The sequence below is a fragment of the Cyprinodon variegatus genome, unplaced genomic scaffold (genome assembly GCF_000732505.1).
Source record: "Cyprinodon variegatus isolate N-32 unplaced genomic scaffold, C_variegatus-1.0 Scaffold77, whole genome shotgun sequence".
Classification (NCBI taxonomy): domain Eukaryota; kingdom Metazoa; phylum Chordata; class Actinopteri; order Cyprinodontiformes; family Cyprinodontidae; genus Cyprinodon; species Cyprinodon variegatus.
The window spans coordinates 1,197,127-1,219,034 of NW_015150530.1; the positions used below are offsets into that span (position 1 = coordinate 1,197,127).

General features: G+C 36.0%; 2 protein-coding genes across 10 annotated transcripts in view; both read right to left on the reverse strand.

The window, feature by feature from the left end:
* Positions 1-824: 824 nt before the first annotated feature.
* Positions 825-8,403, reverse strand: LOC107083552 (sialic acid-binding Ig-like lectin 14). 2 transcript variants are annotated; one of them, XR_001481185.1, is made up of 7 exons: positions 7,931-8,403; positions 7,234-7,635; positions 6,670-6,993; positions 3,837-3,936; positions 1,859-2,164; positions 1,572-1,680; positions 825-1,492 (listed from the first exon to the last, which is right to left on the reverse strand). XR_001481185.1 is itself a non-coding variant. In XM_015372870.1 (6 exons), exons 1-6 carry the CDS (start codon positions 5,881-5,883, stop codon positions 1,384-1,386), a joined length of 1,293 nt encoding a protein of 430 aa, XP_015228356.1. In that variant the 5' UTR covers positions 5,884-6,102; the 3' UTR covers positions 825-1,383. The 2 variants fall into 2 exon arrangements, 1 of the variants encoding a protein (XP_015228356.1); XM_015372870.1 differs by lacking the exons at positions 3,837-3,936; positions 6,670-6,993; positions 7,234-7,635; positions 7,931-8,403 and adding exons at positions 4,582-4,905; positions 5,141-5,539; positions 5,838-6,102.
* An 8,112-nt stretch (positions 8,404-16,515) lies between these two features.
* The window catches only part of mag (myelin associated glycoprotein), a 26,140-nt gene continuing 20,747 nt past the window's right edge, over positions 16,516-21,908 (reverse strand). For 4 of the 8 annotated variants that reach the window (XM_015372927.1, XM_015372924.1, XM_015372926.1 and 1 more), the window contains 4 exons: positions 21,231-21,330; positions 20,527-20,623; positions 20,213-20,266; positions 19,771-19,929 (listed from right to left, as the gene is read on the reverse strand). In XM_015372927.1, the coding sequence (XP_015228413.1) occupies positions 19,771-19,929; positions 20,213-20,266; positions 20,527-20,623; positions 21,231-21,330 (410 nt within the window). Of the gene's footprint in view, positions 19,930-20,212; positions 20,267-20,526; positions 20,624-21,230; positions 21,331-21,908 lie in introns of all 8 variants that reach the window. The other 4 variants (XM_015372923.1, XM_015372928.1, XM_015372930.1 and 1 more) reach the window with 4 other exon arrangements.

Below are 21,908 nucleotides of genomic sequence, written 5' to 3' on the forward strand. Positions count from 1 at the left end.
CTAAATAGTTAAGCTTATATCATGCAACCTAAAATAATTTAACATATTGAGCGTTTCACTTTGATGGTAAATTTGTTTTTTCATTTAATATCCATTAAAAATACAGAATAAATTTTTTATTATTATTATTCTAAATTGTATTTCTTTTTTCAGTAAAGACTCCACCTATGTCTAAAATGTTTGGACTGATGCCGATTCCAGATGTTAGAGATAAAACCCAAAGTAAAAGAAAATCCCTCGTTGTGCTCAGAAACCTGGACAATTAAGTTTGTTCTGATATTAATGCTCTAGCATCAATGTCAACAATACAACTGAAAGTTGTGTGTTTCTATATTAGCTCAAAGATGTTATCAAATAATTTTCACCAACTCTTCAAGAAAAGTAATACTTGCATATATTTTTTTTTAATTATCATTTGTTCTTTGACAAATTATTTTCTAATGAGCATAAAAACGTTGGATAAATGAGCAAACATAGTTTGAAACTCCATTAAGACTGAAATATAAACTTATAAAGAATAAAAAATATTTTAAAGCAGATATTTTTTGGCAAAGCTGCAAACATGAAAATAGATGCCTCAACATTCAACATAAAAGTACTTTAAGGTATAGTGGATGATCTTTCAGCTTTGAGTCCCAGGGGTAGCATCTTATGCAATGATTGTCCCACATGCCGATCTTTGTAATTCTTCCTCTTTTATTCCTGCACAGGTGCATGTCTAGGGTTTATATAACATGTAAGCTTCATTCATTCATTGTGGATCAACTACTGTTTTCAAACACTTAAATGTCTCACATTCTCAGGGAGAAAAAAATCAAACCAGTTTATAAGTAGGAAAGAAAGGCTTAGAACAGTGTGTGTTCTTGCTCCCTTGTTCAAGGTTCGCTATAACAAATCCTTACAACTAGCTGGTAAACTTTGCAAAGATTTTACACCAGATGCCCTTCCTGACACACCCAGGGGTCCATCAGGGGTTGGATCCCCTCATTTCAGTCTGAGACTATAACCACATCACCATGGAAACGGTCAATATAGCCAGAATATATTTGAGAGATTCTTCCTGGTGATTCCAGAAGAAAGGGTAGAATGGTTTTTCACACGTGCAGTTATTCAGGAAATGACTTAGGAGTTTTTTTTTTTTACCTACATTACTGAAAAAATCTGTCCACTACACCATTGGTAAATACTGAAAATAAACTAAATATTAAACTTCAGTGACCAAAACCAAGAGATGAAAGAAGCTAACGTGAAAAGACTAAATTAATCGACACATTATTAACATACATGCTCTCTTCTTTTCTTTTGCATCCCTTAACAGTATATTTAATAAAAGTCCAGTTTTAAGCAGGTTAGATCCAAGTTTCAATGATTCCTGTAGACATGTCAGCGTGGTCGTTGGACAATGGTGTCATACCCTGCTGATGTATCAGATTTCTGTAGAAACATGTAAGTTGGGTCACCTTCAGTGGGTTTCATCTTTTTTCTTGTGTTCCTAAATAGAAAAATATTGTTAAAACAAACAGCCTGTACGAATGGACCAGAAAACATCATATTTAGCTGCTGTAACTCACCAAAGGAGCCAAATGTAGATCATACAGAGAACATTTACACTAAGTGAAACACCAGCAATGGCCCAGGGAAGAGCTGCACAGCCAACCCCACAATGTGTCACATGATTAGCTGAGAAATTACAGAAATACTGATAAATTGAGATGCATTTCATTTAAGCATTAAAATATATAAGACTGCACTTAAAAACACACATTTTTCTGCTGTACACAAAATTCCTAAATTAAAGTAACCACATCTGGATGTTAACAGATTTCTGCTATAATCATATCTTATGTGTTTTGCTCACATGTCACATGAACAATGACTTCTTCTGTCAGGGTGTCATTCTGGTATGTTGCTGTACAAATGTAGCGTCCAGCGTCTTCTGATGTTACATTAATGATGAGCAAAGAAGAATTATGAGGACTCTCATTCAGGAATGTTTGAGTGCTGTTATAAGACTTGTTTAAAATGTTGGATTGCAGGTCAGTTTCTGTTCCAACTTTAGTCCACTTTATGAATGACGGAGGGAAGCTGTCAACACTGCAGGTCAGATTCAGATCATCTCCTTCCTTTACTGTGGTTTTGCCAAAGATCTGAGGTTTTCTAAAGTCTGTGGAGAAAGGTACAAAACTGTGCTTCAGACATTCGGTGCTGAACACTAAAATGAACAACTCTTAAGAAATAACAAAACAATAAGCTTAAAGGAGAACACCGTTTTTTTTTTTGGCCCCTTGATTTTACGTTATTACATCATGTTCAACTCACTCATATGAGTTTTGTGTCATTTGGAGCCGTTCCAAAGATATTCAGTTTTGTTATATCCAAGTAACGTCTTACTATGGGCAGTGAGTTGAAGGCACAATCTAAGCTGTTCATAATTTATTCTTTATGGTACGCCAGCATTCATAACATGTAGGAGAATCACTGTTCCCCAGACATCCACGGCTATAGTTTTTATATTTATATTTTTTTTAAACAAAGCGGAGTGTGTATGACGTCATACACGCACCGGACTGGAATTGTGACCAGCAGCCCGGATTAGAAGCGGCTACGCTCTATCCCTTCCATTCATTCGGCTACAGTAGCTAATCTGAATCGTTCAATTCCATTTCGAGAGTGAGATCATCTGAGGTAGTAGCACTAGACATCTTCCTGGCATGTGAGTAAAACTAGCAGCAGTTCAGCGGATTTTGATTCTATCTTGATTTTTGATTGACGATTTTATCCGGTAGCACTTTGAGATTTAAAAAAAAAATGTAAAGTGCATTACAAATAAAATTTATTATTATCATTTTTAGAACATGATGTAATAACGTCACATTAAGAGGAAATGTAACAAGCTGGTGTTCCCCTGTAAGAGGTGGATTTCCATTTAGAATATTGAGTTTTAAAACCAAAATATATTTGCTATTTTATTTTGATAAATCTACTAGAATGTCACATTAACAACGACTTCTTTTGTCAAATATTAATGATGGAAAAAGAGGCATTTCCACTTTCTTCCTGCAGGTAGATCAATGTTTTGTTATCTGCTTTCCTTAAAACATGATCCTGCAGATCAGTTTCTGTTCCAGATTTAGTCCACCTGATAACTGATGGAGGGAAGCTGTCCACACTGCAGGTCAGATTCAGATCATCTCCCTCCATCACTGTTGTTCTACCGTATATCTGAGGTTTTCTAATATCCTTAGAGCAAAACTAGAGCTGAGGTTTAAACAGCTTAATGAATTAAGGATTTTAAGTAGGTTTTTGAAGTTAGTCAATTATATATTTATTTTTCTGATTAGTCATCTATGTTCTCGATATTTAGTAATGGCTGAAACATTTAATAAGATTAATCTTAATTAATTGATTATTGAAATAAAAGTCACCTAATGTCATTTCTTAATCATAAACCATACAAATATTATTTGTTAAAGAAGAAAACAACTTAGCACAGTAATTAACCTAAAACTATAGAAAATGTATTTATTATTGAAAAATCCATATTTGTCACTTAATGTGCTGCTTCCTCCTTAAGTAACATTTATCTTTGTCTAAGTTCTATCAAGTTCAAAACCATAATTTATAAAGCATCTTTTGTGATCCGATTATTAACCAGTCATAATGTACAAATGGTAAATGGCATGTACTTATATAGCGCCTTTATCCAAGTTAGGAGACTTGACCAAAGCGCTTTACACTACATTCATTCACCCATTCACGCACACACTGATGGTGGCAAGCTACATTGTAGCCACAGCTGCCCTGGGGCTCACTGACANGTTCCAGATTTAGTCCACCTGATAACTGATGGAGGGAAGCTGTCCACACTGCAGGTCAGATTCAGATCATCTCCCTCCATCACTGTTGTTCTACCACTTATCTGAGGTTTTCTGATATCTGAGGAGTAAAATGAATGAATTAAGGATGTTTGGGAGGTTTTTGAAGTTAGTCAATTGTATATTTCTTCTTCTGATTAGTCATCTGTGTTCTCAATATTTACCAATGGCTAAAACATTTAATAAGATTAATCGTAATTAATTGATTATTGGAATAATAGTCACCTAATGTATTCATTGCTTAATCATAGCCCATACAAATATCATTTGTTAAAGAAGAAAACAACTTAGCGCAATAATTAACCTAAAACTATAAAAACATGTATAGACATTTTACATTTATTATTGAAAAATCTATCTTGGTCACTTAATGTACTGCTTCCTCCTTAAGTAACATTTCTCTTTGTTCAAGTTCTCTTAAGTTTAAATCCATAATTTATAAAGCATCTTTTGCGATCTGATTATTAACCAGTCATAATGTACAGATTAATAGCCAAATATTTATACCTTGGAGCCCTATATGAACCACTTAATGCCACATCAGTTTGCTCAGGTATTGGTATTTATTTAACAATCTCTGAGGTATAAATTATAATTACTTCACAACCAAACTTAATCCAAATGATCAGCCTTTTCTTTCTTCAAATATTAAATAGATGGAGTTAAAAGTATCTTTAATAATAGTTATTGATCATGAGGTACTTACAGTTTACATTCAGTGTTTCAGTCCTCTTTCTGGTTTCATTTCCTGTGAAACTGACCCGACAGGTTATATTGGTGTTGTGGTGATTTTCAGCTGAAGGTTTAAAGGTCAGAGTTGAGCTGTGACTCTGTGTGACAGCGGTCAGATTCTCAGTTTTTGAAGCAGTGATGTTTCCCTGGATGTGAGAGTCCTTCTCTCCTTTTCTTCTCCACATCCAGGTGATTTTAGGAGGAGACCCAGAGCAGAAACCAGGAGCAGTGCAGCTCAGAGTGACCTGCTGTCCCTCAATCAGAGGAGGAATCTTTACTTCTGGCTTTTGATTAAGATCTGATGGAAACACAGTTCATTGGTTACATCCCCTAAAATGTTTATTATTAACTTAAGTTTGACAAGAAAGCTTCAATAACGCTAGATTATTTATTTGTATGTAAATTTAAAATAAAAAGGCCGTTTTGAATCTTGTGAACTTTCTACAATTTATTTAGATGTCAATAAAAATAGTAAAGTATTTCTTCAGGTCTAAAAATAGGATTATATACATTTATCTTGTGATGTTTCCTACCTTTTACAGAGAGACTGGTGTATGCAACAGTATAAAAAAATGTATCCTTTTCTCCCTCTCCTTCAACTCTGAGCAGATAATATCCAGAATCAGACTTTCTGAGATCATTGATTATGAAGCTGCAGTTCTTCTGAGTCACATCAGGCTCCAGCAGTGATACTCGACCTTTGAACCCAGACTGAATATCTGTATTGCTCTTGTCAGAGTGAAAGACATGGTCAGAATATGTACATCGGTATTGGGGTTTTTCACATTTAAACCACATAATAACTTTTGGCTCAAATTCAGATTTGAAAGAACATGGTATCACAGCACAGAGTCCAGCCTCTGCTGTTATGGTTGTAGAGAGAGTAACACAGTAACCAAGTTGTTGACACTTTTCTTCCTGTCCTAATGCACCTGTTGATAAACAAGAAAATACAAAGTTAGTTATCATTAGTTTTGGTTTTCATTGGTGACTACAATTACATTATCTGCTTTCAGAAAGCTCTTTGTCATTCAATGTCAACATAAAAGGTGAATAATTAAAGATTTGTGATTGAACTATAGTCTGGTTGTTCTCCTTTATTTGTATGTCTGCTCATCAAACAGCAGCTGTATTTATTAGCAAACAAGGATAACAAGCAGATTTATTGCATTTTACATAAATACTATTTTGATCACTATATTTTTGCAGAGGAGAAGATTTATGCATTACCGTTGTTAGTAGAGAGAGACACAATTATCCAGATAAAAACCAACATCCTGATTTGATGCTGGAAACATTCAGTCCCAACAGGACAAAACTCTGGTGAAGAAGTTATAGAGAATTACTGAACATGAATCAAAGCAAAGTTTAGACAATAAATCACACCTACGATACAGCATTTCTATCCTTTATGTTGCTTCCTGACAGAAGAAACATAGTTCATGAAAATTGTAGACATTTTTTTTTCTAATTATCTGTGACTTTATATCTTTTTAGTTTGGAAAAAATAAATGTGACTGTAAACAGTGTTGGGCACGTTACTTTGAAAAAGTAATTTGCTATAGTTACTAGTTACTTCTCTCAAAAAGTAACTGAGTTACTGAGTTACTCTACAATAAAAGTAACTAGTTACTAGTAAAAGTAACTATTGCGTTTCTCTCCCCCGTAACCCTCACCACCTGTCCCCCATCTATCTCTATGTGTTTCAAAAGCCAGCGGAATAGAGTGGACGACAAAGACAAGTACAGAAATGAAATCAGGGGGGAACGCTATCTGACGGGCCTATAAACCCCGTCAGATGCCGTTCCCCCTGCTTAACATGGGGGAACGCTATCTGATGTGGTGTAAATATCATCAGGCTGCATTACCTCTACTCATGGGTGTGAAGTGAACAGGACGTTCAGATCTGGTGAGTGTATAATATTAAAAACTGGGGATGTCTAATTCTGAAATCCTGTGTGTTTGGGTTGTCATAGATANATCAGCCTTTTCTTTCTTCAAATATTAAATAGATGGAGTTAAAAGTATCTTTAATAATAGTTATTGATCATGAGGTACTTACAGTTTACATTCAGTGTTTCAGTCCTCTTTCTGGTTTCATTTCCTGTGAAACTGACCCGACAGGTTATATTGGTGTTGTGGTGATTTTCAGCTGAAGGTTTAAAGGTCAGAGTTGAGCTGTGACTCTGTGTGACAGCGGTCAGATTCTCAGTTTTTGAAGCAGTGATGTTTCCCTGGATGTGAGAGTCCTTCTCTCCTTTTCTTCTCCACATCCAGGTGATTTTAGGAGGAGACCCAGAGCAGAAACCAGGAGCAGTGCAGCTCAGAGTGACCTGCTGTCCCTCAATCAGAGGAGGAATCTTTACTTCTGGCTTTTGGTTAAGATCTGATGGAAACACAGTTCATTGGTTACATCCCCCAAAAAATGTTTATTATTAACTTAAATTTGACAAGAAAGCTTCAATAACGCTAGATGTTTTATTTGTTTGTAAACAGAAAATAAAAAGGCCGTTTTGAATCTTGTGACCATTCTACAATTTCTTTAGAGGTCAATAAAAACAGTAACAATGTTTTTCATCAGGTCTAAAAATAGGATTATATACAGTTATCCTGTAATGTTTCCTACCTTTTACAGAGAGATTGGTGTATGAAACAGTATAAGAATATTTCTCCCCACTTCCGTCTCCTTCAACTTTGAGCAGATAATATCCAGAATCAGACTTTCTGAGATCATTGATTATGATGCTGCAGTTCCTCTGAGTCACATCAGGCTCCAGCAGTGATATTCGACCTTTGAACCCAGGCTGAACGTCTGTATTGCTCTTGTCAGAGTGAAAGACACGGTCAGAATATGTACATCGGTTTTGGGGGTTTTCGCATTTAGACCAAATAATAACTTTTGGCTCAAATTTAGATTTGAAAGAACATGGTATCACAGCACAGAGTCCAGCCTCTGCTGTTATGGTTGTAGAGAGAGAAACACAGTAATCAGGTTGTTGTTCACACTTTTCTTCCTGTCCTAATGCACCTGTTGATAAACAAGAAAATACAAAGTTAGTAATCATTAGTTTTGGTTTTCATTGGTGACTACAATTACATTATCTGCTTTCAGAAAGCTCTTTGTCAGTCAATGTCAATACAAAAAGTGAAGAATTAAAGATTTGTGATTGAACTATAGTCTGGTTGTTCTCCTTTATTTGTATGTCTGCTCATCAAACAGCAGCTGTATTTATCAGCAAACAAGGATAACAAGCAGATTTATTGCATTTTACATAAACACTGTTTGGATCACTATATGTTTGCAGAGGAGATTCATGCATTACCGTTGTTAGTAGAGAGAGACACAATTATCCAGATGAAAACCAACATCCTGATTTGATGCTGGAAACATTCAGTCCCAACAGGATGAAACTCTGGTGAAGAAGTTATAGAGAATTACTGAACCTGAATCAAAGCAAAGTTTAGACAATAAATCACACCTACGTGTCATGATCTGGCCTGTTTGCTCTCCCTTAATTAGTTGTTTCTTTCACCTGTCGTTTTTCCCTCCCTGCCTCAATTATCATTTATTCCTCTTATCTTTTTCCTTTGGTTTATATTCAGTTCAGCCTGAGCATTAGGGTCCAGATCATTAACTGTTTTTTTAGCCTGTCTGTTATGTGGATTCCAAGGTTCTTGTGCTGGATCCTGGCAGCCAGTGGAAAGAGGGTTTTGTGTCCGTCTCGTCTCCTGCTTGTCCGCTGTTCCTCCCCTGCTGAGCCCTCTGGGTTTTTGGCTCTGTACACGGGAAGTTTCCGTTTTTATCCAAGTAAGCCTGCGTCCAAGGTGGAGACCAGTTTAAAGGTCCTGCATTAAGTTCTGGTTCCCGTCTGCTTCTGATCCTGTCTGCTCCTGTGCGTGACCGCTTGGTCATGCTTCTGGACTCTGTTGGACTCTGAACCTGCCTGGAAACCTTAATCCTGTCTGTTCTGAATCCCTGACCAGGATGGGCTTCCTGCAAGACCTCTGGGACTGGACAGTTAAACCAGGTAAGTGACCAACTCAGATAATCATCTTCTGTCAGATGAACGTGGTCACTTACCTGTGTTTCTCCCACAAACGGAGTGTTCTACTGTCAGGAGTGCTTCCTAACAGTAGAACCACAGTTCATGAAAATTATAGACAATTCTTTTTTTTTTTCTGTGACTTTATCTTTTTGGTTTGGAAAAATAAATAAGACTGCAAGTAGTTTACACCTGCAATAGATATGAGAAATTAAATGGTGCACATTTCTGTAATTTTGTAGCCTTGAAATATTAATTTAGAAAAACTTAACAATAAAACCCTAAAGTTCCATTTATCGTTTAACCCTCCAGGGTATATTTTACAGTTGATCAGTCTTATTAGAGCTAAAACTTATTAAATATCTTGATGAGCTTTTGTCTCTTGCCCTTCTATTCCTCTAATCGTCTGTGTCTTTTCCTCAGATGACCAAACTGACTTCCTTCTTTTGTTTTTTTATTCTTTCTTGCTCTGTAAGAATTGGGGAAGATTGTCAGCACTTAAAAAGAAAAGTGCTTGACCAATGAGAGAAGCTGAATTTATGATTTATAGATCTAATAGATGTTAGAAAGTATAGTTTGATAAGTTTTAATTTTCCATTAGTTCAAAATGTATTTTGCTTCGCCTGTGAGACTGAGGAGATGTGAACCTTTAAAAATGGAAAATAATCCCATAAATCATTTTCATCTTGTTAATGATAAATTTTCCTTTTGATACCTGATTTTCTTGGAGTCATAAGATGAACCTCTGAACACATCGGGTTTTTAACTGAAACATGTTAATCAAAGCATAAACAGCCACCATTGTGATATTTCTTCTACCACAGAGTGCTGAGTCCTTCACTACCTTCTGTTTTTAAACATGTTTGTTCAGCAGCAACTATGAAGGTATGTAAGCTGGAGGTCTGCTGATGGCACCACAGCAGTAGGTCTCATTACCAACAGCTGTTGATGAAAACAATTACAACAAGTATGTAACAAAGTTTAGAGTCTTATTAGAAGACATATTGTTTTGTTCTAAAATAATTCTGCTGAATAATGCTTTTTCCATTTGATCCTTCATCAAATTTAAAAAGCTCTATTCAAATATGATAACTGGCCAAAACGTAAACCACGGTCTCAACAGTTTAGAAATTATAGATTATGATTTTACTAAATGCATTGTTGATGAAAATCAGTGTATAAATTAAAATCTCACATAAAGTGTAAATCAATTAGATTAATAAGATTTTTTTATCCCCATCCATAAATTATACATTTAAGAGTTGCATTTAGATTAATATGTTTAATAAAACGTCAGTACTTTAAAAAACGTTCAGCACATGTCCTTAGTAAGCATATCAAAATCTGCTACAGGTGTATAAATAATGTAATAGGAAGAGGAATATGTGGCAGACCAAATTATTTACCAGCCCAGGTTTCCAGGATAATTAAACTCACTGGTTTGCAACAGCCCTGACATCCAACATGCAGGTAGGTCAATGTGCTGTTTGATGTGTAGCGTGTTGCTCCGTCTGTCTTTTTATTTCTTAAATTTAGCTAAATTCAAGTACATGATGAAACAAACATGTGTCATCGGCAAATTCTCAGGTAAAGTGGCTGCAGCACTTATATATGAGGAGCTGAAGTAGATCATAAACTCTGTGGATATTTGTGCTACATATCAAGCATCCAGTACTGAAAGAAGATTTTGTTTAATTTTCTAGTGACATCTATTACAGCTTTTTATTTATGGGTATTAATCATTAAATACTTTTAACTATTATACAATTTATATTTGTAATAATGCAAAAAACAAACAAACTGTAATGTAGGAGTTTCAGTAATTTATACTGTATCACAATCTTCAGCACACATTTAATTGTGCAAAAGGTGAACATTATGACTGAAAAGTGTAACATAATTTTTTTTCCAGAGCTGAAGCTTCGACCTGGCCAAAGCAGAACTCTTACATCTAGCACACTACACATTTCATGAACCAAAGATTTTTTTTGTCTTTTTAATTTTAAGTCGGAAAAAAACGTCTTAAATTTGACATTTTTAAAAATACTGTTGGTTAGTTGCACGTGATTTCTATTCTTCTTGTCATGTTCTTACTGGAATACTGTTCTGCAGTTATGTACAGTCTATTGAGTTATTTTTTGTTCTAATTCTTTATTACATAAAATTGTATAGTAATCTCTGCCTTGTCATAATTGTTCTATATGAACCCAGAATGCACGCACACACACACACACACACACACACACACACACACACACACACACACTGAGCAAGTCTTGTGGGTTTATTTGAAGGTAATGAGTTGAGGATGAAGGTAACCAGACGCTGTACCGGACTAGAGCTGGAAGAGTTGATGTGAGCATCAGCTGTAATTATCCTCAGGGGGCAGCGTGAGCTCCAGGAGACAGAGGTTGTAGAGATCTGCAGGTTAACAGACAGAGTTCTTGGTGAACAGAGTCCATAATGAGTCTAGAGGACCTCAGAGTATCGCTGAGCTGCTGTAAACTCCAGGTGCAGACGAGAGAGTTAACAGGGTAGAAGGCTAAGATCCAGCAGCACAGCAACGGAAACCTGAACCCGACTGACGATTTTTAGAATCTGTAGTGACTGAATACGAACCAGTGGGGAAGAGCTATCAGAGGGAGGCTTTTGTAGAGAGGCTGGCAGGTGGAGTGAGCTTAGACTAATTGGTGCTTAACAGGTGTGACTAATAGGCTCTATGCACAGCTCCACTACTTCCTGAATTTAATGCAGCTCCTTTGTTTCCTGTCTTTCATGATTGGATGCACTGATTAATCCAGGTGTGTATGACCTAAGTAACTGGCCAGACACACCTGGATTAATCAGTTCGTCCAGTAATGAAAGACAGGAAACAAAGGAGCTGCATTAAATTCAGGAAGTAGTGGAGCTGTGCATAGAGCCCATTGGTGAGGGAGTGAGGCTGAGCTGTGTGAGAGAAACAGGCCAAAACTGAACCATGACACTCCTAACTTAATTTTTTATGCATCTTACTTTCTTTTACTGTCCAAGTTCAACTGTTTTGTCTCACAAAGGGAATTTCATTTTTTTAACAGAAAGAATATTATAGAGTAGCTCAAACACAAAAAGCAGAGAAGAGTTTTTTTTAACATTTGAAGTTTTTAATGTTCGTGTTAAAGAACTGGATCTTATCTCTTCTACTTAAGGGTTTTTTACTCTAAACAAACTTGTCATCACTTCCTCCTGTTCTACTTCCTCTGTCAATGTCTTAAAATGCTTCAAACTTGCTCGATAAATACTGTTGAGTGTTTATGTTCCTCAAATTACAACCTAACTGTAGTTATTCTGTCTGCAAAAATGTGGTCAGGATTCAAACCCTCAAGAAACATTCAAGAAATAACTCTTTAAATCTAATGAAGAAGAAAAAAACAGCTGATCTTAGATCTAGTAATTTATTCGTAGAATTAGACCAAATTAAGATATAGAAATGAATCAGAGGAAAATCCCTAGTCAGAATCGGTGGTTACAGCTAAGAGAGAGAGAGAGGGAAGTACAGAAGAGTAGTGGAGGGGTACAGAGGTATGGATAACATTTAGGATAGGAGATGCTCTCTGAAAAGGTTGGTCTTTAGAAGTTTCCTGAAGATATAAACGGAAGCTGCTGTTCTTGTAGTGCTTGGTAGGTCATTCCACCATCTTGGAACAACCCATAAAAAAAGTCTGGATTGTCTAACCCTAAGCGTGGTGAAAGCACTGCTAGACAACAATCCACTGAGGACCAGGATGACCGTGTGATATAAGCTTTTACTAAAGGGTTCAGGTGGACAGGCGCAAAGAAAAGAAAGAATTAATTAATCTGTCGAACACGGCCCGTCTTCATTTTACCGTTCATGTTTTCCACCTGCTCCTGCTTCTATTTAACCAGCTCTCTAACCAGTCATCAGTGGTGGATTATTCCCTCGAGCCAGTTTTTTAGGGTTTCCTTAGTGCTTCTGATTACCTGAGCTTGCCTGTTCCCATCTGATCTGTTTGACTAACCTGTCTTTGGAGTCCTGCTGGATTCTGTCTGCTTACTAAACATGGAGCTGTTTGTGTACACCAACCTGGATTTCCCTTCAGAAACTTTTTAGACTCCTTATCCCCTGATTCAGAGTCCTGATCGCATTCTGGACACCGGCTTTGGCTTCCCCCGTCTGCCTGGATCTAGCTTGTTCTCCGTCCTCCGGGGCTACGGCATCTAGTACATTCTGGGCGGCGCCCACTACATCATGTTTGCAGCCCATGGACTGGAGTCTACCTCATTTTCTGGGTACGGACTGAACTATTAAACCAGTGATTTCTGCCTAAGATTCCCTAGCTGATGTTTTTTAATAAATGCTTTTGAATTACCTCTCCATCTGCCTTGAATATTGGGTCCTTTGTCCTGAGCCTTACTGTATGTGATTCAGTGCAGCCTCCTCTGTTGGAAAAACCAAACACCTGCATAGGAGAAACAGTAGCTCTGGGGAAGATGGAACCTCAAGAACAAAGGACACACATTATAAGACCAAGGTGTTCAGATTTTGGACTGAGCAAACAGACGGTTTAAAAGAGGAGTCAAGGAAGCATCTTTGTGAAAAGAGAAAAAAATAATCATTGAATAGAGGGGATGGAAGGTTGTTTCACCTTCCAAGCATTTACAATACAGTCTTCAAACTCATCCCACAGAAATTATTCAAAACATCATTCAACTAATTCTTGCACAACAAAAGGCTCCTGCAATCCAAAAGAACAATGAGTGACTATTTGATTTGCATCTGCCTTGGAATGTTTGCAGGATGGACACATTCCAACAGAATGGACCTCCATGCTGCTTAAATACATCAGAGATTCAACTTGAGAAAGACTCTGGGTATCGGAATTTCTTCTAAAACTGAGCGAAAGCCCGGTTGCCCTCAAATTTAAATCTGTTTGTACCTCTTTACACAGGCATGCTACTCTTATCTACTTTTAATGCTACATTTAGTGGTGATTGTTTACCAAGCCAAACATCCAATTCAAGTTCCATTGAGCCACTACTAAGGCACTGGGGTCAAGTTTCCGTACGCAGGCAGAATGAGGTTCAATGTGCAAGCTTGATGATGGTTCTGGATGGTTTATTTTCTAATTCAGCCAACAATTACAAAGTTCAATCTTTTTTTTTGTCCTACCTCTCTTGCTCTGGTACAAACCATAGGCCCCAAACCCAAAATGCGTGATGGTTCTTTCCGAGGCCCATACACTGATAGAAAGTGGACTGATCCACATCACTTCCTGTCATACCTCAGAACAAAAAATAAATAAAAATAATAAAACAAATTTAATGGAACAAGGACGATGGTGTATCAGTGTTAGATGAAAACCTGAATGAGCAGTGCAATTAGTAGATGTTCAATAGTTAAAAATTTGCCTCACAATACATGCCATTTAAAAAAAAAAAGTTGTTTATTTCCATGTCCAGTTGGGCACATTTCTTAAAGTATCTCAACAAAAAACTGTGAATGAATAAAACTATTTGATTGATCAGTTAGTTGACTACAACTATCTAATAATAAATCCTTAAAATATGCTTCAGGTATTAATCCAAGCTTGGATGTTAGTTGTGGGCTGCCCTCTGCTGGTTACTATTCCTGAAGATTGTGTTTAACTTCTGTTGAAAATACCCTTAATGATTGCTCTTCTTTAAACTTCCTCCACTTCTACACGTCTTGCATTTGTTTCTTCTTATGTCTGGTACCAAAAAAAACAGTCAAATCAGGGATGGCTTTTTTTTCCCACCTCTGTGTTTCAGACTACAAACCATAATATATTTCACCCTACTTTGGGCAACACTATTGTAATCTTTTAATTGGTCTTAAGAACAGTAATATTTTTATATTATTTGCTACCCTATTCTTTTTAAATGTTCCGTATTTTATGATCTATCTCTGATGTTATTAGATAACAAAGATAAAACATTAAAAATTAAAGACTTGAATATCAGGCCAGCTATAAAATTTAGCATAAAAAAGTATACTTTGTGTATCATGTTCATTTAATACTATTTTCTTATGCATTTCTGAAATTTTACATGGTAAATAATATTGAATTTTTTTCTATTAAGAAAATCATCACACATAAAACACCCTAGTGTAATTTATCCTTATCTTCTTCCACCTTTTTGCCCACATCACCACCTTCCCTTTTCTTTTCTTTCCTACCTACAGCATAACTCTGTCTCCTTGTCCTTCAGTTCACCTCGTCTCTGTGACTCTTGTTCAGCCTGTAGAGATCAACGCTGGCGTATGTTAAGTTGTTTGATCTTCTGCTGACTTTGTGGGATAAAGGCTCCACTTTAATTCTCTACAACAAAGAATAAACCACAAATAGAGAACTACTGCTTTGTTTCAGTCATACAACACCTGTTTTCAGGATGTTATACAAAACGATCAGACTTTTTCACTTTTCATCCATCCAATTCACTATTGCTACTTTATTAGAATATAGTTTATGATTAAATTTACTTGTACATTTAATATCAAAGTTGAGAGTGATATTGGTGGTTTATTTTAGATTGAACTGAGTGAGGAATATTTTCCGATAGAAATTAAGCAAAAGGAAACTCTGTAAAGCATAACAGAAAAACAAACAAGATAAAAAGTGCTCACATGCAAACCTTTGTTCTATATAATAATGCAAACTTTTACTGCAGTAACAAAAAAAAGTTTAATTCTGGATTGAAGATTTATTTTGTTGAAATTACTTCTTTGTTATTATGTTGCTAAGAAATCATATTATCAGTATTTTCTTTTATTAACCCTTTTTGAAACCAAAGATATTTATTTTTATCTCACCATATTAAAGCTAATTTTGAATTAATTTTTATTAAATATTTGTTTAAATGTAATGAATCCCCTTTGAATGACTACCTTCCTGTCTTCCTCCTGCCTAAAAATGAAGTGGGTATAGAGGATGGATGGATGGATTATATGCTGAAGGTAAAGCTGTAAGAAATATGATAGAAATAGTGCAGAGTCATTTGTAGAACAAAATAAAACAAAAAAATCCTCAGTTCTTTTATCTAAATATGAAGTTGTTTTATTGGGAAAAATCAGAGCTGAAATAAAAAGAATGAAGAACTTCACCTGCAAAGTTAAAATCGCTTTCTATTTTTCAAAAAAAGATTGCTTCATTATTCTACTTGGATGAATCCTGCACTTCCATGACATGTAATTATGTTAATAATTAAGCTGTTATGCTCATGTAAATATCTATAGGTCTAAGTTGAAAACTAAGTAGAAACTTAGCTGCTCCTTTCCGCGTGGAATTTACCAAAATACTGAGGTTTTCTACTGATACTACTGCAGCTAACTAAAAACATTGGACACTTGTTTGTGCCCATAGGAGAGACTGTGTGAATGCATATTTTATTGCCAATTGTAATGATATGATTCTCTTTCCTGTGTCTACATGTGACGTAAACTGTCCACTAACGTCATTAGCTAGCGTCATTGCTTGGAAGTGAGCAATTCTGCACCACAGTACTCAGATGATTTACAATGATGCTTCATTAGTTGTGTTTTATCGCACAAAATACAGAATTAATACAAAAGGTGACAGTCTATTGATATAAACTCAACATAATATTTAATATTGAGATTAAACTGGCATGTAAAGTTGTCAAATAATAAAATTTGTAATATAATTAATGCTCAAATAAAACAATTCTATAAAGATAATAATAGAATTTTACAATATGTCTATCCATTTGTATATTAATACAAATCTACCAGTTTTTATGTCACCAAGATGGCGCACTACTCCAAAAACAAACACTCTCTAATCTCCAAAAAGAACACACATGATAAGATGTTGTTTTACTCAATAATACACTGTTGTTTTTTGTAATTTGTTTCTTTTTGCCTTTTATTTGAACTTTTGTCAAACAGAGGACAGATGAGTTTTTGACCGCTTAAAATAAAACAGAGCAAATCATAATATAAGGAAACCATCCTGCCACTGAAATATCTGAGTTTGAAATTGCAGAGACATCGCAAAAAACCCTGATTTGAATTATTTTTGTCAGAATATCAGAACAGTAGAAGAAAATCCACCATGATAATAATCACAAAGTATTGCACAAATTTACTGTTCAACACACTGTGACAAAGGATTAATGATTTAATATGTATATGGAAAAATAGGCATTGTAAGACTGCAGGCCAGTAATCCGGAGCCCTCCGGTGTTGTAATAGGAACACTGTCTTAATAAAAAGCAAAAATATTTGGATGAAATAGTTAAAGCTATCAGCTTTGACCATTTCGTCTAACAAATTTTACGTTATTGTTATACATATTTTATTTTATCATTAATTAGCACCAGTTGAAAGACATCTGTTGGCTGTTTAGTCTCAGTAGCACAATGTTTGCATTGTGTACTAAAAGACAAGAACTTAGAAATTATTCTTGAGTTTTTATTTTTGTTTTAAAACTAAGCCTCAACATTTTCTACTGGTTTTAACAGGTTTACCGCACAGATTATGACTTTTTAATTTTAGAAAATGTATTTACATCTAACACTGATGTAGGTATATCACTCTTTCCATATTGTTTATTATTAAAAACAACTATTTATCCATAACATCTGTCTTTAAGCTAACTAACTGGAATCTTGCAAAAAGATGCTATACTTTTTTCCAAAATAAAATTAAAAACAATCCACTGGAGTTGGTTTCCAAAACTAAGTCCAGTGGATTGTTTTTAGTATTTTTTTTTTTTGGAATGACTATGAACTGGATGACTGAGAACCTTTACCAGCATGCTATACTTTTGTTTTCTATCCGTTGAACACTTTGACAAAAAAACATTTTATAATTATTTCAATTCCATGCTTTTATTTTAGTTTTTATTGTGGTAGTGTAGTAATATAATTTGTATCTATATTACAACACATAAGACTTGGTCTGTAATTATAACATCAATAAGATCTAATCACACTATATCTGGAAGTCCAAATTTGTTTATAAGCTATGCTGCAACATTTAAAAGTTTGTATTGTAAACAGTGTTGTCTGTTGCTCATTATTTCTCCCTCTTCTTTTGGTGTCTCTTTATCAAAAACAATTCCAGGGCTTTTTCATGAAACTCTGATAGAAATATGTTACACTAAACAAAAACATTAAAACCTTTCTTTGGTGTTCTAGCAACCAGCATAGCTGGACATGGGTGCAATTTGGAGGTGTGCCCTCTTCTAACAGACAGCAAGATAAACCAATTATTTTGTACAATTGGCCTTGTTCTGGTGCATTATTCACCAAATGGGAAGTTTGAATAGTTTGTTATAGGTGTTTGTTGAGACTGCTTTGGTAAGCAAAAAAGAAAAAGAAAAAAACAGAGGAGAGATAAGACCTGCATTAGATATCTGTGACAATGCAGAGCTTTACAATAATTCCAGTACAGTGTACAGTGATCGCTTTAATGATGAAACCAACCCAGCAGGATGGAATTGCTGCCACTGATGCCAGTTTGCTCCAGAATGCTCCATCAGGGATTGTGATGTGCTGCAACCACAACGCTACAGTAAAGCTGTGTGAATGAGCAACTCTGTCACTCTCACAGATTATCAAATGTTCAAAATGTAAAAATATCTTTTGTAAAATCATGTCATTATACACTTTGGTTTAATTTCATAGTCATAATATGGCCTAATTTGATACTAAGGGTACCAAATCAAAAGAAGAAACTTGATATCAGCATATTTAATAAAACAGAACCGATTACCCAATGAATAATAATGTGCAGTATGGGTTTAATATTTCTGAACCAGCTGAAATCAGTCAAAGCGAAAAGCCGCTTTACTTCTGCATGTGCAAGTTGCCCAGTCATTTATCACACTAATCTAAACAGTTCATTTTAATATTAAATAATACTATTTAAGCTTATATTAAGACAGTGTTTATCCAGATTGGCTGGGGAAATATATAGCAAGACTGCTTTCAATTTATCAAACACTCATGCAAGATATTTTGTACACACACAGCCATCATTTTCTTCATAAATATACATCAATTTATTGATTATAATAAGACATCCTTATTAAGTTAGATTATTAGTGTGCTTTAATATTACATAACAGGCTTATCAAATGTATTTGAGCAGCACAACCAGTTGACAAGTTGGCATTACTTTTGTCATTCATAAGTTTGATGTAATCCTATGAGAAAGAGAAGCCATTTTTCTCTGTAACAGATATCCCACAAATCACAGGTAGTTGATCTCTCAGCACATATTCAACACACACACATACATACACACACATTGTCTAGAGGAGAAAACACAGTGGCCCCTTACACATATACTTCAGAACCTATTCTTTATGTGTTTTTCAGGATGTGGGAGAAAACATTTAGGGAGAGGAAAAAATCATCCCGCACTTGCCACAGTGAGAAAAATATGTATAAATTAGGGGCAAACACCGTAAATAAATGGCAGTTTGTCATAAGAGGGTTCAGGGTCATTTTATCTTTCTGTTTCCAATGTCTGCTGAGTTCCACAACATATTAAATACAGTTGTGATGGGGCAAGATATCGAGAAGTGTAACTCTATCATGCCTCCATGCATTTATGTGGTTAAAATATAAGGAACCCAAACCAGAAAAGAGGGGAAATGTTTTACTCTCTGTTGATTTGAAGAAGACAGAAGAAAAAATACAGTAACTCCCTACCCTGACGCTTCGACTGGCAGCAGACGCAGTGACAGTAATCAGATGAATAAATAGAAACAGATGAGATATGGTAACTGCAAGGGTAAAACAACACCGAACGATGTAGAAACAATAAAGAACTGAAGCTTGTAATTTAAATAATGAATTACATGTACGTATATTGCTCTGTGAACTTTGCTTCATCCTGGAAACCTGACAGTTTTTTAAAAGAGTGGTGTATAAAAAGCGTGGAGGCTTCAAAGGGGAGGCCACTGTCATGGAGTTGAACATTATAAACGATGCAGAAAAATGAGAAACAGTGAGTCACCATAATCTGGGAGATTTCCAGTGAAGGAGTTAATTAAAGTTTCTGTTGAAGATGTATGGAACTCTTGGCTGCCGCTGCGTCCCGCATAGCCGAGGGATCAGGGAAGGATCGCGATTCATTTGGCTTTGATTTCTGTATAGTTGCTGCCGTCATCCCCCCTCCCTGAGGCCCCCCCACTGGGCCTGGCGCCGATAAACTCCAAAGCAGCGTAATTCAGCTCTTGCTTCTCCTTTCCTGCCATAGAGCCCACAGGTTGAAAATCCCCGTCTTCTCTCTGCAGGCAAAGGAACCATTCACCACCACAAGTACCATAACTGTAAAAGTACCATGAAGAAACTATGAAAAAAAATATGTTAGCAGTTATTGGTTGACATATGACAGCAGGACTGACGACATTTTGCTGTTAGTTTTGCAGTTTGTGTTACTAATGAGAAAGCCATGCAGAAGGCTTTTCTGGAAAACAATCTGAAGTGAACAGAACAGAGAAGCTGATATGCGAGGGGAAGCATCTGTCACCGAGGCTTGTGTTTTAATAGGGATTCGTTTAGGAACCTTACCGTAGTCTCCTCTAGAATGGAGTTAAACTTTGAGCCCAACAGCTCTGTCTTAAGCTGTGCAAGAGTTAGGGGAGAGAAAAAACAGACAGAAAACGCAGAGAAGCGATGAAAGCAGGAGAAAAACAGTGTTTTGAAAGGTCTTTGTCGGGGTTATTAGACTGCTAGTGGGAGAGATTACTGTATGTCCTCTTGGCAGAGGTTAAAATGGGGTCTTATTTTTTTTTTCATTACACAAATAACCCCAAACATATTGAGAATGGTTGTCCAACCCCTTTGTATTTATAATCTGAATTATTGACACCGTTATGTCTCACCACTTTCTTCCTCAGATTTTGTTTGTCCTTCTTGACTGCGCTGTAGTACAAAGCTGGGTTCTCCAGGACCACTTCCTGCCTAGGGTTGCCATTCTCTCTGGGGGACGGAGTCACATAATCAGACTCGGTCTCAACTGCCAGTAATGCTGGGCGACACGCCAAGCCTGGGCATCCATTTTAAAACAAGCTGTACAAGGTTATGCTGGAGGTTGTCTGGCTGTGAGTGACGTGGTTATTTTATGGGTTTAGTTGCTGAGATTGCTGATCTACTGAAGAAAAGCTTGCAAATTTGGGGGCCCGATGAGAACTTGGGGCTAAATCAAAGCACCTTGGTTAAGAGGGCTACCTGGGTTGTATTTAGCACAGCAGGTCAAGGATACGGAAGCGATGTCAGAGAGGAGAATCATGCCTTAAAACTATAGGGTTAGTCGAGCTCCCTAACTACCTTCACAAGGCAACCATTGTGAATTTGCAAAGATTGTTTTTTTCTGTTATATTGTAGTAAATAAATTGAAATTGCTCTAAACAGAATATGCTCACGTTCACATCAATCCCACATTCACTCAAATACAATCTGCATACGTGTGTTTTAGAATGGATGACTAGGCTTAAGTGTTTCCAAGGATTTCAGTAAATGCTTAGTAAGCAAATATAAGGCCTCTGTCTTACATTGGCCTCTCCATTAGTTTGCCATTTATACTTACTTCTTGTTATTTTGACCAACATATCTCACTGCTGCGATGATGAAGGCAATGACCGCGACTCCTCCAATGGTGCCAACTATGACTGCCATCATGTACTTTTCTAAAATCACAAAGATAATAAAAAAAATAAAATGACTCTAAGATTTGTACTGAAAGTACCAAGAAACACATAGTGTTAATCCATAATTATAAATACTACTGGTAGATTTCCATTTAACTATTACATTGATCTGAACTAGTTTGTTGAAAACTCAATATTCTTAGACTTAGACAGATTTTGTTTTGTGATTTTGTACACACAAGTGTAAACAAAAAGAAATTTCGTTAAGTACAGCTCTCTAAACTTTTTCACTTTTTAAAGTGCAGCACTGAAAAAGGTGATATGTAAACATATGACTGTATGGTTACAGTTCCAACATTTTTTTTCCCTTTTTTTATAACCCATAACTCTTGTGATACATTCTGAGGAGAATGTATCACAAACATGGCTTGACTGTTGAAAAACAGCTTAACCAAATAACTGTTTTTTAGTAGTACACACGTTCGCCTAGTGTATGCATTGGTTATCTGAAGGAACTGTTGCCCCCATTCAACAGTTCATGAACATAACCATTTTGTGCAGGCGTGGTTTTGTTTCCTGTGAGTCTTTGGATGTATGGATGGATGTATGGATGGATG

What these genes read in the sequence shown, in the direction of transcription:
- LOC107083552 (XM_015372870.1), bottom strand. Translation starts at nt 5,883, where the DNA reads ATGTTGGTTTTTATCTGGATAATTGTGTCTCTCTCTACTAACAACG. An exon ending in AGTCATTGTTCATGTGACAT is followed by an intron (nt 1,681 to 1,858) that starts GTGAGCAAAACA and finishes GTAATTTCTCAG; the next exon opens with CTAATCATGTGACACATTGT. An exon ending in ATCTACATTTGGCTCCTTTG is followed by an intron (nt 1,493 to 1,571) that starts GTGAGTTACAGC and finishes TTTTCTATTTAG; the next exon opens with GAACACAAGAAAAAAGATGA.